This window comes from Pteropus alecto, unplaced genomic scaffold, assembly GCF_000325575.1.
Source record: "Pteropus alecto unplaced genomic scaffold, ASM32557v1 scaffold21, whole genome shotgun sequence".
Taxonomy (NCBI): domain Eukaryota; kingdom Metazoa; phylum Chordata; class Mammalia; order Chiroptera; family Pteropodidae; genus Pteropus; species Pteropus alecto.
Genome location: NW_006436282.1, coordinates 10,140,281 through 10,155,112, shown reverse-complemented (window position 1 = coordinate 10,155,112; position 14,832 = coordinate 10,140,281). Strand labels below are relative to the sequence as shown.

The window sequence follows — 14,832 nt, the reverse complement described above, 5'->3', positions numbered from 1 at the left end:
TTGCTTGCACTTCCAAAAGGATAAGAATTCTATCAAAGTATGCATTGTAGATATGGTGATTAAGCCTTAAATAGCATAGAGTATGTTAAATCTTTCCTTAGAACATGTGCTTAACTAATCTTCACTCCTCAGCAATGTCAGAAGGTCTGTTAGGGAATGGAAGTATATGTCCCAGTATTACGGGCTCTTTCTGTTCTGTCTGTCATTTATCTCTAAACAGCAACAGTTCATAATGACAACTTTACTAGTAAACATTATGCAATTAAAGGAAGGAGGGAGATATTTGAATTCTCTGAGATTCTGAAATTTAGAATTTGAATTCTCTGTAACCTTATTTCCTGTACTAGTTACAGAGCTTCCACAAGTACAGGGTCTGGAGGAAAGGTGTGAACAGTTGGATGAGGATGTGACTTGCTGCGCTGAGCTTCAGCTTTTATTGACAGCATTTTAGCTGCTTCACCTTTCTTTTCTATTGACCTTTTTAACCTTTATCTGCAGTTACTAAAGTCATATATTTTCTTGAAATTCTTTATGTAACGTACCATGAATTTGTGCCTATGAAATTTTCTTTTTTTTTGTCTGAAGAGTGGGACAAAGCACATTGTCAGTGCTCAATAAATGTTTCATCAATGTCATTACTTAATATTCATTTAATTAATATTCATTATAGATCAATTCATAATTGTCATGATAGTAATGGTAGGCAAAAAAGAATCTCATTTTTTTCATATTTTGAAAATCTAACTCAGACTCAATTTCATGGTATTATAAAGGATAGTTGCTTTTTATTTTTTATATTTCAAAATGTGCAGGATTAAGTTCTGTGCGTCCCTATTTATTTTTTAATCTACTTTGCCAATGGTTTTCTGATTTAAATTTTGATGAGGGACACATTAAGCACTAGAGAGCTATAATGTTTATAAAACTTGTACACATCTATTTTTGTTGCTCAGTCTTCAAGTACATATAATTTAAAGGGACATAGTATAAGAAATGGAAGGAGGACCCAGCATCACTAAATAATGATTCTACCATACAGTTATGAGATGAACCATTTACCTGTTACATTGTCTTAGATTGTTTTTACTGGTTTCTGAAGAACCCATCTTTATGTTAACCTAGGCTCTGTTCTGTAGAATGCTTATACTGTTAAGCAGGGTTTCATCTAGAGGGAAAAGTTCACATATTATGGCTAATTATATTTATTTCTACCTAAATGAATTCATTTAGGTAGAAATTAAGAGTTTTATTTTTAGGACTTTAAAATAGTTTTAGTTTATTTTATAATAAGACTGCAAAATATTCCTGCACATTTCTGTGACATTTCATTTCTAAAATATAGCTATACTCCAAGTAAGATATAATAATTTTTTAAGGAAACACACTCGTACTCTATTGGTTTTGTCATGATTTATAGAATAGAAAGAAAAAAAGGTTGATATGACATAATCAGAAGTTCAATTAGTTGAAAATCTTACGAAAATAAAAAATGTGTAGCTAAAAATGAGCATTATCTAAAGAAATATTCAAAAATATTTAAAACCTAAAATCTATGAAATAGATTCAAACAAAACAAATAATATTATATATGTGTCTGATTCAAAGGTGAAGATGAGATTATGTATTAGTGAATTAAATTATTCTATGACTTATTACCAACAATCAAGGTAGCTTATATAAATAATAAACAGCAATATAAACATAATAAGGTTGTGACAAAATTAGTTAGACTTAGAAATTCATGTCACAAATCCTAAAAAGTTGATACAGGTAGTTTGAAAATTTATCTCTGAGTTTCTTAATAGTTTAGGAAAATGGAAGAAATAAAGCTTGACAGTATTCATAGCATAAAAACAGAACATTCACTTAGAGAAAACACTTTTTATTGTTTCTGTCTTTACTGAGACCTGAGGTTAATTTTTTCCATGTGAAATTGAGTTGGGAGGGGACTATGCCTCAACAATACCGCTGTAATCGATGTAGTACTGTTTGTTTCCTTTGGTTTTGCTTTTTGATAACAACTGTTAATGCAGACTAATGGCTTATGGCCAAAGTGTATTTTATTATAAATAAGTTTACCTGTTGACAAAATAAAATAGTGATAATTATGCAATAAGAAAACAAGGCTTAGTGTTTAAAAGTTAGGTGGATGTCATGCATGAAGATTTATTGCATCAGGCAGAGGCAAATATTAATAGCAATTGTTTTATGTGATCGAGAACACTAAAGAAAATGTACTTTACAATATACTCATTTGAAAGGGATAATTACAAGGTTAATAAAAGATGAAGAGAAAAAATAATGCCTTATCAGAAACTAAAATATATGAATATCTGCCTAGGGAAAAATCAACATTGAGGACAACTGAATCAGTAATTTGGAGAAAAGGATTGTGAAAATCTACAGTGCAACAGAGAATCACAACAAGGTAGAAAGAGAACAGCTGTCCATAAACAAAAAATTAAAACTATTCTTATCAATCTAATTATACTAAAGAAAATCGAATTGAACTAAAAAGAACCTACATTTCTTCAAACTCACTCCTTTACTTAATGCAATTTCCAAACAATATTTTTTTCTTGACAAAATGATTTCAAAGTTTGCCTGGAAGAATAAATGTTACATGAACACATTACAAATTCTGAGATTAAAGAGTAATAAAGAAAGCCCTGTTTTAACAAATCTTAAGAATGTTTATTAACATTACAACCATCAAAAAAATGTAGCAGTGGCTCTAGAAGATATAAAAAACTGGTAGAAAGTCTAAAGGATATTGAACGATATATAACAATGCAGAATATGGTGAGGATTGCATATCAAATCTGGTGGGATGGTGGGGATGAGTGGCGTTGAGATTACTGTATAACTATATGCTAACTAAATTTGGATGAATCATACTACATACCTATTCCAAACTAAATCAAACATGGACTAAAGGTTTAAGATTGCCTGTAGTAGGCCTTTAGGCCTTTTTGTAAAAAAGGAAAGATGAAAGAAGATGTTGACAGACTTGACCAATCAAAAATTTCTTTAAAAAAATGATAAAGGCCAAAACATAAATCAAGGTAAACAGAGGCATTATAACAACAACAACAAAAAATCCTGTTTTGTAAAATTAATGCAAATGACTAAAAAAATTAAAAATGTAAACCTCATAAATAATCAAGAAATACAAATTAAAATAATGAGATATACTTTTTCTATCCATTTTGGCAAGTATTTTAAATACTTAGTCTTGACAAGGATGTGTGAAACTGGCTATTCTCTTTAAACATTGGTTAAACTAAACTGCCACAAGCTATGTCATAAAAGTTTCCAAATACGTAAACCTCTGAATTGGTATTTCTGCTTGTGCCTTCCATAGGAAGTAAGGGTTAGAGCAGGGCAACTGTCCAGGTCTAATTGCTTCAAAGTAGAAATAAATGCTTTATATCATTCTCATCTTCTATCATTTCAATTTTGAGTGCAATAAAAATCAGAATCTCTTTACCACCAGACATTAAGAATAAATTTCACCTTGCAAAGGTAATCTGTGGTTTTAATGATTCCAGATGAAATGGTGATGATCATAAAGTATTTATGTACATGTTTTCCTCTGTTTTGCTATTAAATATAACTTATTTATTCTGAACTTTCACTTGTAACCAAAGCAAGAATTGACTCACATATAACTTTTGATCCATGCAGTCATACCTCGGAGATAGCGCTGGTTCGGTTCCAGACCACCACAATAAAGCGAGTTAAGGCATACCTTGGAGATAATGTGGTTTTGGTTCCATATTATCATAATAAAGTGAATATCAATAAAACATGTTGTAATCTGTTTGCTGGTGGAAGGTCATACCTTCCATTTGTAAAAATACAATACCCGTGAAGTGCAGTAAAGCAAAGTGCATAAAATGAGGTATGACTACAACAATTTCATGCATATATGCAATGATTTTTGACTCACTCCTTTCTTTGTTTCTTAGTTAAATCTACGTTTCTCAATAATGCAGAATGAGGATAGTTTAGTTCTGTTGAGACCTCCATGCCTATTTTTTGCTATCTAGTCTAAATGATAATACCTATCATTTGAAATTTTGTTGTTAATGCTCACAGGAGCTTTGACCAATTTGGCCTCGTTTGCCTAAGGAAACCTCGTTTGCCTGAAGGAATGTAGTGTTCTATTATTATATTACTCCTAGTTTTCTTAACCACAAATATTTTTAAATTTTTTTTATCAGGTTCACATTTCTCCAATATCCTTGAGTCATCCAAAGCCTATATTTCTCCAGTTTCTTTCATTCTAGCATTTTCTGCCTCTCTCATAGAACTTTGCATTGTTCTCCTTTCATGGCATTTGTCACCACCTGCAAGCATATACTATTAATTTGCTAATTTACAGTTGAAAAACTCCAATATACTTATATTAGGTAGCACTTGACAGCACCATGATTTGAGTCCAGCGCTCGAACTTTTCCATTTTTACTCTGAGCTGTGTGTCTGTCATAGAGAGAGCTGTTCTTTGTCCTGTGCAATGTTACTTTTTATATTTGCATATGGATGTGATCTTTGTCTGCCTCTTAATGTAGCCGTAAATATCTGCTGGTGTGAAGATACACTCACTGTGTCAAATTCCCTTCCTCCTTTTTCTCCAACCCACATTATTCTAATTTCTGACTGTTAAATGTTCTGAAACTGCTCTTGCCCTCCATCCTAAATCTGGTGGTACTCTTTTTGGTTGAATTTCTAAGGAACAGAGCATGAACCAGGGATTTAGCTTTGTGTGATTTATAACAAAATCTTTAAGGGAGGGCGTAGAGAGAGTTTAAGCCTCGGTTTGAACTTTGGAGAATCTGGGACAAAAATCATACCATAGGATTGTTTTTAACATGGCAAAGGGCTGACTTTCCTAACCCATATTAATCATTCATTAACTGTGATCTCCTACAGATAAGAGGACCTTGCTCCTATGAGCAAAGGGCAATTCTTCAGAAAATGGGATAGCTGGGAAGACTCAGCAGTCAGCACTCATAGTTCTTGGGGATAGGTGCACTGGCCAGGTAACAAAGGATCTGCTTGGGCCTACCAACAGGATATTAGACACCATTTCCACGAAGGATCTTTTTGAATCCCCTGCAGCGTTTGACAGTATTTGAAATGCTCTGTTCTCATATTCCATATACTCATCTAACACATTTCTACTAGTTTTTCTTCTTCTGCCTCTCTAGCCATACTTTATTTGGTATTGCTAAGTTCCTAGTCTTCCTTTTACTCTGAAATGTGTGGGCATCCATTTTAAATTATATTTTCATATTATGCTCTATATAAAGGTTCTCATCCAATTCCATGATGATAACTACCAGTTTTGAATATGTCTATGTGTGTTCTCCTTTACCCCTCTAGATCCTAATATTCAGCTTCATGCTGTAAATTTTCTCTTAGATGTCCCACAGAAGACTCAAAGTCAACACACAAGAAACTGAAATTATTTCTTGTGAAACTGTTCCCTGTACTCATTGAATAGCATCACCATCATTCCTATCACTCACACTAAAAGGACTTCATCTTTATCTCTAGTACCTAATTCAATTTATCATGTAGTAGATGCTAAGCAAATATTTGCTGAGTTATGAATAACATTGAGTTAGGCTTTTTACTCCCATCAGTTATCATTCTTTTTCCTGAGTCAGGAACAAATACATCAGGTAGTAGCATAAATAGCAAATAAAAATTACAATGAATACATAGTAGACTGATTTTTAAAATAAATGATAACCCATGATAATTAAATTTTATTGTTATAAAATTTTATTGTTGAGTATGCGATGATGAAGTCAGATTAGCATTGTGTTTACTTTCTAGAGTGTCACTTGAAATATTTTACAATTATTACTAAATTTTGAAAAATTAGTGATTGTTATGTTATTGTAGTAATATAAAATATCCAATAGATGGTAGTGTGAAACGCCTAATATTTAAAATAAAGTAATAGTACAGGTTAGAGGGAACTTCAAAATTCTGAGGAGAACCAAGAGATTTTTCTGTAGATATCATATTATATTTAAATCTGATTTTTAAAAATATAGCTCAAAATAGTAATCCATGTAAAATATCATAGTCACTCCGTGTATGTCAGAAAATGAAAACTGATGTTTATGACTAAATGGAACTTTAAAATTATTCATAATAGTAGGATTTTTTTTTTTTGCGATTAACCTTAGTTCGTGTGGTGTTTTAGTTATTGTTACTTAAATCGCAGCATTTTCAGTAAGCAAGTATAGCTACGTCATTGTTTTGGAATTCTTCAGAAACTTTTATGTTTAAAATAAAGCAAATCTGTGTGAAGCAATCTCATTTCTTGGTTAGCAAAGTGAGTGTATTGTTTCTTTCATTATTTGATCTCTACTAAAACAGTCTAATATCTGAATGAAGCATATCATTTGTAAATATAACACTCATTCAGAACAATTAAAAATATATAATATTGTTAAAATTTCTTAAAAAATCAAGCAATAGTTTAAAAACTAGTTAGATCTTGCTTATAAAGAGCATATGAAAAGTCACAATTTTTAGATGGCCTAATTTATCTCAGTGTTTATTCAAAATTTCCATTATAAAGTGGAGCATGTCTGTTTCTAAGAATGAATACCAATTTTGATTCCCAGAACTAAATTTTATAAAACCTATTTCTAAAGCTAAAAACGTCTAAGGAATTATCTGATAACATAGAAAGTTTAACATTTTCTAAATATCTTAAATATCACATACTGCTTTTAAAAATATTTACTACTATTTATGATATTGTAATGACAAGTATTTCTTTGTATTAGGATTATTTATTATTTATTAATTCAATAAACTTTTATTGCACATGACAATATGTCAGGTACTAGAGAAACCAAGATAAATAACTTTTAGGAAGAATGTTTTTGCATTATTCAGCAGCTTCTTGTGGGATATGTATCATATGTCTTTCAGTTTCTTTATGCATTTGCTATTTTTTCCATGTTTTACATAATCTGAATGTGTGTTATGATATATTATGCATCCTCTTAAAAAGATTATTAGCTACATATGAATGTCCTGCTTAAAGAAAATATGCTGTCGAAATGACCTAGCTTAAGTAATTGAGGCTATTTTCTTTGTTTAAAAAAAAGTAAATAGTGCTTTGGTAAGACTAGGCTTTTCTAACCATTATCTCCTAAACAATATTAGAATAGATATGTCAGATCTGTAATAGAAAGATGTGGGATGAACAACTAATTCCCTAGATACTTCGAGTTAAAAATGATTTCTGCCCACCACTATGTGATGATAACATCTTTTTGGATGCATCAGGAAATAATGAGGCCTCTAAAATCCTTCACAGATTCTTTAAGATTTTGCAGGCATTGCGTACGATGCTCTTTTCAAAAACAATGACACATGATAATTCATTTACTCAGATTTTTTAGTACATTGAATGTACATAACAACATGGCAAAGTTCCTGCTTGAGTTAAATGGGTTTAAATATAAACTGTACATGTAGATCTCAAGTGATAGCCTCTTAATAGATGTCAGATACTCTTTATTGTTGCCCTCTTTTATTTCAGTAACATTTTAATTAATTCACACTGATTGGATAAATGTACATTGAGACTTGTTTCCTAATGAGGGCACATTTAGAGAAAGGTTTTGCATCATTCTGATATCCTGTGGGTAATTATATTCTAATTATATGGTCGGGGGAAAAGAGTCTATAACACGGTACTGATATTGTTCATTGGACCCAATTAATTACATGCACATAGTGAAAGTTCATGATAAGGTTGACTGGCAGTTAGTGTAAAATTTTAACTCAATTTAATCTTTTTCTAATAATAGTACAGAATTGGACTTTAACCTGGTTATAAAATGCTTCAGTGTAAGATCAGTGGATACTTAGAGCGGGGCAAAGGATGAGAACAAATTTCATTATAATTTATTTGTTTTTTAATTCAAGGTTTTTACGAGGATTGATGAAAAGAAAAACCTAGCAATCTAATGCTTTAATTATAAATATTATTCTCAATATTCTTTTCTTACATATAGTGAGTGATGTTTCTTATTTTGGAAAGTAGCAGTACATTTAATAATGCAATGATACATTTCTAGAATGGTTTGTGTACTTGTAGAGGGAAAGAATAGCCATAACAGAAAATAATATTGATTAATTTTATAAACATAATATTAAGTAGGTATTAATCTATTATATTAGGTTCTTTTAAGGGTATTTATTTATTTATTTCAAACCACCAGTTGCACTCAGATCCCTTTTCCAAACATTCATAAACATTATCATACATACTCATAAATAGGTATCTGTTAATTACATAAAATAAGAGTGATAAAGAATAATTTGAAAAAAAATAAGACATGTATGTCTCATTTTGAAATGTGCTTTGGAGATGGTTGAATTTTATTAAGATTTTTGCATTGCTTCAAACAAAAAACTAAAGCTATGCTCTAAATATCGGCTCCCAGCTTTCCCTTGCTCAGTTTCATTGTTTTTTTTTTGTTGAGATTTTGGAAAGGAAAATCCCTAGGATTGAGGAGAATTCCCTTCATTGCTTTTCTCTTTGGTCTCTTCTCTTCCCTCCTGCATCTTTCCTTCTTTCTCTCTATGCTAACAGTGCAAACATAGATATGTCATTTAAAAATAAATAAAACTGTTGGTTTCCATCTACTTATTAGCAGCAAGAAATAGTTTCAGATGAAGAAAGGCCAATCATTGTTTCCTTGCTGAGCTCTAAGCAGGCAGTTGAAAATAAGAAAATAGTTTGGTTTCTAGGGTTAACAGTTACCATTTTGTGAAAACTTAAATTTTCCAGACATCTTTTAAATTTTACACTAGATATAGTTATGCCCATTGTACATTTGAAGAAAGTGAAACTTAGATTAAGAAATTTACCTAATGTCACACAACTTGCAAGTGGCAGAAACAGTGTTTGTCTTAGCCCAAATCCCATGTTCTAAACCTATTTTTAATGTTCTTGCTGCAGTCCCTAGTAATTGGTGAGGCATAAATAAATTTAGGGGATCTAGACCAGCATTTCAAAAAAGGAATGGAAAGAAAAACAATGGAGTAATGTATTAGAATAGAAATGAAGAGAGAGGGAAATAACAGAATATGTCAGAGAGTGGGGCACACAAGTGTTCTCTGTGAAATCATTTTATGTCTATAAATATACACGTATTCTTACTGTGGATCAGAGCAATAAAGAAATTGAAGAACTTTTCTTCAATCATATAGGCTTCTAATGATTTTATGAGACCAACCAAATAGGATAACTTTTCTCATGGTTTTATATCACTAGCCAATCAAGTAGATGAGACAATAACAATAACATTAGAAAGAGTTGTAGCTGTTCTTGTTGATTGTTTTTATATGTAGAAGTCTATATTTGAAATAATTTGAATCTATCTATAAAGATACACTTTTAGCATTTTCACTGAAAATATTTGGTGCCCCCAATATTCATTGCTCTAGGTGTGCTTTCTTGAAGTTCAGTGTGCTTTGTTTCTGGACACAGACAGGTGCACACATTGAGGGAGCCTCACACGCCCTACTCTTTAATATCTCCTGCCCACAGCATGGCAAATATGCACAAATGTTCACATTTACATGAGTAAAATAAAATATTTTTGAGCCATTAATGGTAGTGAAATGATCTCAGTTAAAAATTCTTTTTACCATTAAGTTTATGTTAGTACAAGCTCAAGTATTTGGCTCAAGAGAGAATGGTTAGGCAAGGAACCTGGGATAAGACTGTAATATGACTGTCTTCTAAAAATTTATTTTGATTGTTAAATTTTAATTAGATACATCAAAGTGCCACTGGAAAACATAAACAATTTATTATTGTTTTAATTGACTCACTTGTCATATATTTAAAAAAAACTTATTAAGGATGTTAATAAAGATAACAGTAGGATTAACATTATTTTGATCTTGCTTTTTGAAATTTGTATTGAGTTCCTGGTATAGTTTGAATAAATAAAGCCACGGGACAAAAAAATCACTATATTTTGATTCTGTCACTGATTTTATTTTCTTAAGATAGTCATCTAATCATTCTGATTTTCAGTTTCCCAATCCGAGAAATGGAGTATATAATCTTGCTTCAATTGGAGGATTAAATGAAACAATAAAAATGAAAGCAATTTAAAAAAATATGAACTTTCTTATATAGGTATAAAGTATAATTCTGTTAATTTTACTTTATCCTTGAAATAACTGATGACCCTTTTAATGTGAGTACTATTCTCTTATTATATTTTTAACTAAGTCAAAGCTCTAATAATCTCTCCATTAAAGACTTTTCTTCGTCTTATGACAATTTGGATTAAATTGTCAATTTAAAATGATTACATGTTAGAAAATATGAAGACAAGAGATATCTCAATACTTTAGAATAATAGGATTTTTAAAAATTCTTTAATATTAGGTTGAACTTAATAAGTGCCCTGAAGGCAAATGCATCTTTTAAACTAATTATCTGTTCTGTGTATTCTATTTAATATTAAAATGATACTGATTAAATAAAATCAATCACATTCCTCTATAGTCACACCTCACATTTGATTAAATACAAGTATACAGTTCCTGTATTAATTCTCATTAAAAATATATTACATTTAGAGTTATACACTCATGATAATTGTAAAAAAACTAAAACATTTACTCTGCTCATCCCTGATATTTAAAAATTATACACAAAAAAGTAAAATTGAAGTAATATAATATTTGAATTTGTTTTCTAACAAGTTGCTTCTTTTTTATTTACCTAGCTACCATGTTTTTTTTTCTTGTAACTCAAGGATGAGATACTGATGAGCGTGTTAATTTAATATACACTGCCTACATATCTTGATTATAAGTTCGTTCAGACACAGGTTGTTTCATCACAGTTATTCTTGAAGTGAATTTCTAGAGTTGCTCTCAGATGTCTGTCTGGGTATTGCTAGAGAAAATTCTCAGAGCTAGTGGCTTTCTGTCTTACATATTTATGACTTCTAGCCCATCTGAGCCCTCGGTTTTGCTTGTTACTCATTCTTGGTCAACTGCTTTCCCATTTTCAGAGAAGTAGTGACAAAGTCTTTTCTCTTTCCTTACTTTCTTCATCTCACTACCTCTCTGCTGGCCTTACTTGCTCTGAGTAGATAATGCATATCTCTACTACCCTAAGAAGGAAGACACCTGTTAACACGAATATCTATAAATCACCAATTCTCTATATATGTTGCAGCAAAGTGGCAGCCAGGGTTCAATTTCATCTCACATTGCCTTTTAAAATGGGATTTTTATTATCCAGCTTGGCATAATCTTTGCTTTGTGGTCTCGGGTCACATGAATTTATTAATCCGCAAACTATATTTAACAATTGTTATTATTTTACCATTGTTCTTTATATATGTGACCATGTATGCATGTATATACATATTTATAACAATATACTCATAATATATACTTTATTAAGTTGAATCTTTTAAAAGTAAATTGTAGATAGTATGACACCAAATCTCTAAATACTTCAGCAGGCATCATCTAAGATTAAGGATAGTTTTCTATACAATAAAAATAAAATTATTACACTTAAGAATATTAACAACAATTCCATAATATCAGTTATCATCCTGTTTATATTTAAATGTCCACAATTATCTTAAAAATGTCTTTTATAGTTTTCATTTGCTTGCTTTTGATGGTAGAGGTGGGTAGACAAGATCTATTTGAGATACTTGCATTGCCCTAGTTTGTTATACTGAAGCATTTGATGACTATAATCAATTTACTTGACTTTTCATTGCCTCTTCTGTGCAGACATATGTACAATGAATATAAACATCTCAAGGTATAAGGCATCTGTGACTCTCGCCTTGGAGGCTACTTGATAGACATCTTAGTTTGGTTGCTTGAGAGTCTCTTGGACTCTCCTGGGTCCACAGCATAAGATATGATAAGAAATTCTCGGATAAGGCACTTAATCTGGATTTGAGGGAGAACAAATATTTATATATTATAATAAGGTGGAAAAACTACAACCATGTCTTAAAAATGTTTATTCAGCTCTAAGCTTCAACCAAGAGCTGAGAAAGAAAAATAGTACACTGACAAAAAGCCTTAAACTGGCCCAAATGAAACTAGCATAAACATTTCCTTCACCACCTATTGCCCTAGTTGTACTTAGACTGACTGGGACTCAAGAAGTAAGGAATATTACTGAAATCAGGACGCTTTGAATGAAAATTCTACTAAATCTCTTATCAATACATCTGAGAAAAAACAGCAATTACTTCCACTGGATTCTTTTGTTTGTGGAGTAGTTAATCCAAGTTCATCCTCCAAGATTTTGTTACTTCTTTTGACTAAAAATTCGCAGCTGTGGTATTTCTTTTACTTATATTATAGAAACATCTTATAAACAAAGTTGTATTCCTGGGCACCTTAATGATCTCTGTAATGGTCCTAGACCCCTTTTATCCTCTGTTCCACTTTTGGGTACATTGGATCCTTCTTGTTCGCCTCCATACTGAGCAGCTGTTAATCCATGTGGAACTCATTTACTTCAAAAGTTGCTATTTATTCTTTTGGTTCTTGCTGCCTTCCTCAGGTTCTAATTGGTAAGGATATAAGATATTATCTGAGCTCTCAGATTTTTTCAGACCCATCTTGAAGATCTACCCCAGAGTTCCCCTCACAGAGTTAGTTGGTCCTGGGGAGGAAACTGGCATATACTCTCTGCTCCCCACTTTTCAGACACACACAAATGTCTAAGAACTCCTAGCTTCCCATCCAACTTTCCTACTCTCCTCCACCCCCTCTACAAAAAACCTTTATCTAGTATTATGAGAGTCCGAAATTCTTCCAAATGTGTTTTAGTTCCTGTAGGAACAAGGCTTTTCTAATTCGGTAAACTTTTCTCTTTCTTGCCAGAAGACAACCTTTCTGATGTGAGTCAGAAAAGTAGGCCTGATGAATAATTGGAGATACACTGTCATGAAGACCAGCCTCAGTATATTTAACCTTAACTTTTAAGTTACTTTCAAATAAAATCTTAATTATATTTTTATTTTTTACAATGCATTTTTTCTTATTTCCAGAGAATTGCAAAATAAAAACAACACCATAAGCTATATCTACATCAAAAAGACACTATTTTTAGGAAAGAATGAGAGTTGAACTGGAAAATGAGAAAAATGAGCTGGAAAAACAGGCAACTTCAGCAATTAGTAGAGATTGTTTAGATATTGTTTAGATATCTTTGAGATTGAAAGATAATAGAACTTGGAGATGAGTTCTTAGTCCAAAATATAAATGTAATACATCGTCATTGTTGTAGAGAGGTCTGTGAAGCTGGCCTAAGATGTAAATCAGTCTACTTTGGGTGGATGAAATTGTACTTTGGATAAGTAACTCCACAAACTAACCCACTCTGCATTCCTTATTTTGTAAAAAGATGTTCACTTATTTAATGTAAGTAAGCAGAAAAATTATGACAAGAAAATACATTTGATGTTTATTCATTTATTTCGCAGAGTATAAGAAACTTCTTTGATATTCGTTTTCAGTTTGACTATTTTTTTCAGCTTTAATATGAACTTCTCTTTTTCAACAGACTCTGCCCACTTCAGGAGTTTCAGTCCCTGAGGTGCGTAAGCAAAAAAGGTTTTCAGACTTGCAATTATAGGTCATTATATGTCTTATGTTATTATAAAGGACATTTTGCATTGTCTCAGTGACTTAATGTTGTTTGTTTTATTTTTTATTTTTCTCATATTCTGGGGGACCTTTATAGTTTCATGATAGGATAGATTTGAAGCATTTCCATTTTGTATTTGTGACAAACAAGAAGTTATGTGAAACAAAGTATAGAGAGAAAAATAAAGCTTATTTTGCAAAGAGTTTTGACCAGCATATAAGAATAGTATCATTCTTATTTGTCAGTTAAAATATAAATACCTTTTAGATACCCCAAACAATTCAATCTTTTGAGCCAATAAAATGTAGCTTTCAATGTTAGTACTTTGAGAAATTCTTGCTCCCTTTGAAATGCCCATCACTTTAAAAAGGGTACATTTGCATTAATCGTTTAGCATATGATATTGTATAAAAAGCCATTTGAAAAATATAGTCACAGAATAAATGACTTATTTTGAAAATAAATGTAGGCATTGCCACAACATTTATTTTCAATAAAGCGTTAGCTTTAACTTTGCATTAATGAAGCAAAGCTTCCACTTTGTTCTGTGACAATATCCTATTTAATTGTTATTATCTCTAAAGCATCTGCTCAAATGGCATTGTTTTCTTAAAATTATAATTGGAATCTGCTTCTTGGGGAAAATAAGATTTATAATAGGTCAGTATGTATTTATTTAGGTGATAACCTAATTGAACAAAAGAATGCAGCAATTGCACAAAAAATACACTCCCCCATAAGACATTTTCTAATCAGTATAGACTACCTCATTAAATCTTTAAAAAATTTCCTTTTGTTACAAGGCCTTTACTTGAAAATATACTTGGAGATATGCTTGAAATAGAATGTTTCTAATCTAAGAGAAATATTAAACTGTGTTTATATTCTTTAGGTCAGTTGATACCATTATCACAATTATTATAAAATAGAGATGTGAAATTATACACTCAAGTGACAAAGGTATTAAGAAAGTGTATCATTTAGTCTAACTATTTAAGTGTAAAAGAATTCATTTTATAAGTTCAGGTACTTGAATTTATTTTTGTCCCTACCACAGTCCATCAAGTGAATATAGGCACTATATTTAAGATTTAAAGTTTTTCTTTAGATTTGTTATTCTCCAA

General features: G+C 31.2%; 1 protein-coding gene across 7 annotated transcripts in view; it reads left to right on the top strand.

Moving 5' to 3' along the window:
* The window catches only part of DGKB (diacylglycerol kinase beta), a 586,550-nt gene that overhangs the window by 199,093 nt on the left and 372,625 nt on the right, over positions 1 to 14,832 (top strand). For 5 of the 7 annotated variants that reach the window (XM_006911956.1, XM_025046894.1, XM_006911955.1 and 2 more), the window contains one exon: positions 13,625 to 13,657. The exons of the other annotated variants lie outside the window; for them this stretch is intronic. In XM_006911956.1, coding sequence (XP_006912018.1) covers positions 13,625 to 13,657 — 33 coding nt within the window. The remainder of the gene's footprint in view (positions 1 to 13,624; positions 13,658 to 14,832) is intronic. 7 annotated transcript variants of the gene reach the window in all.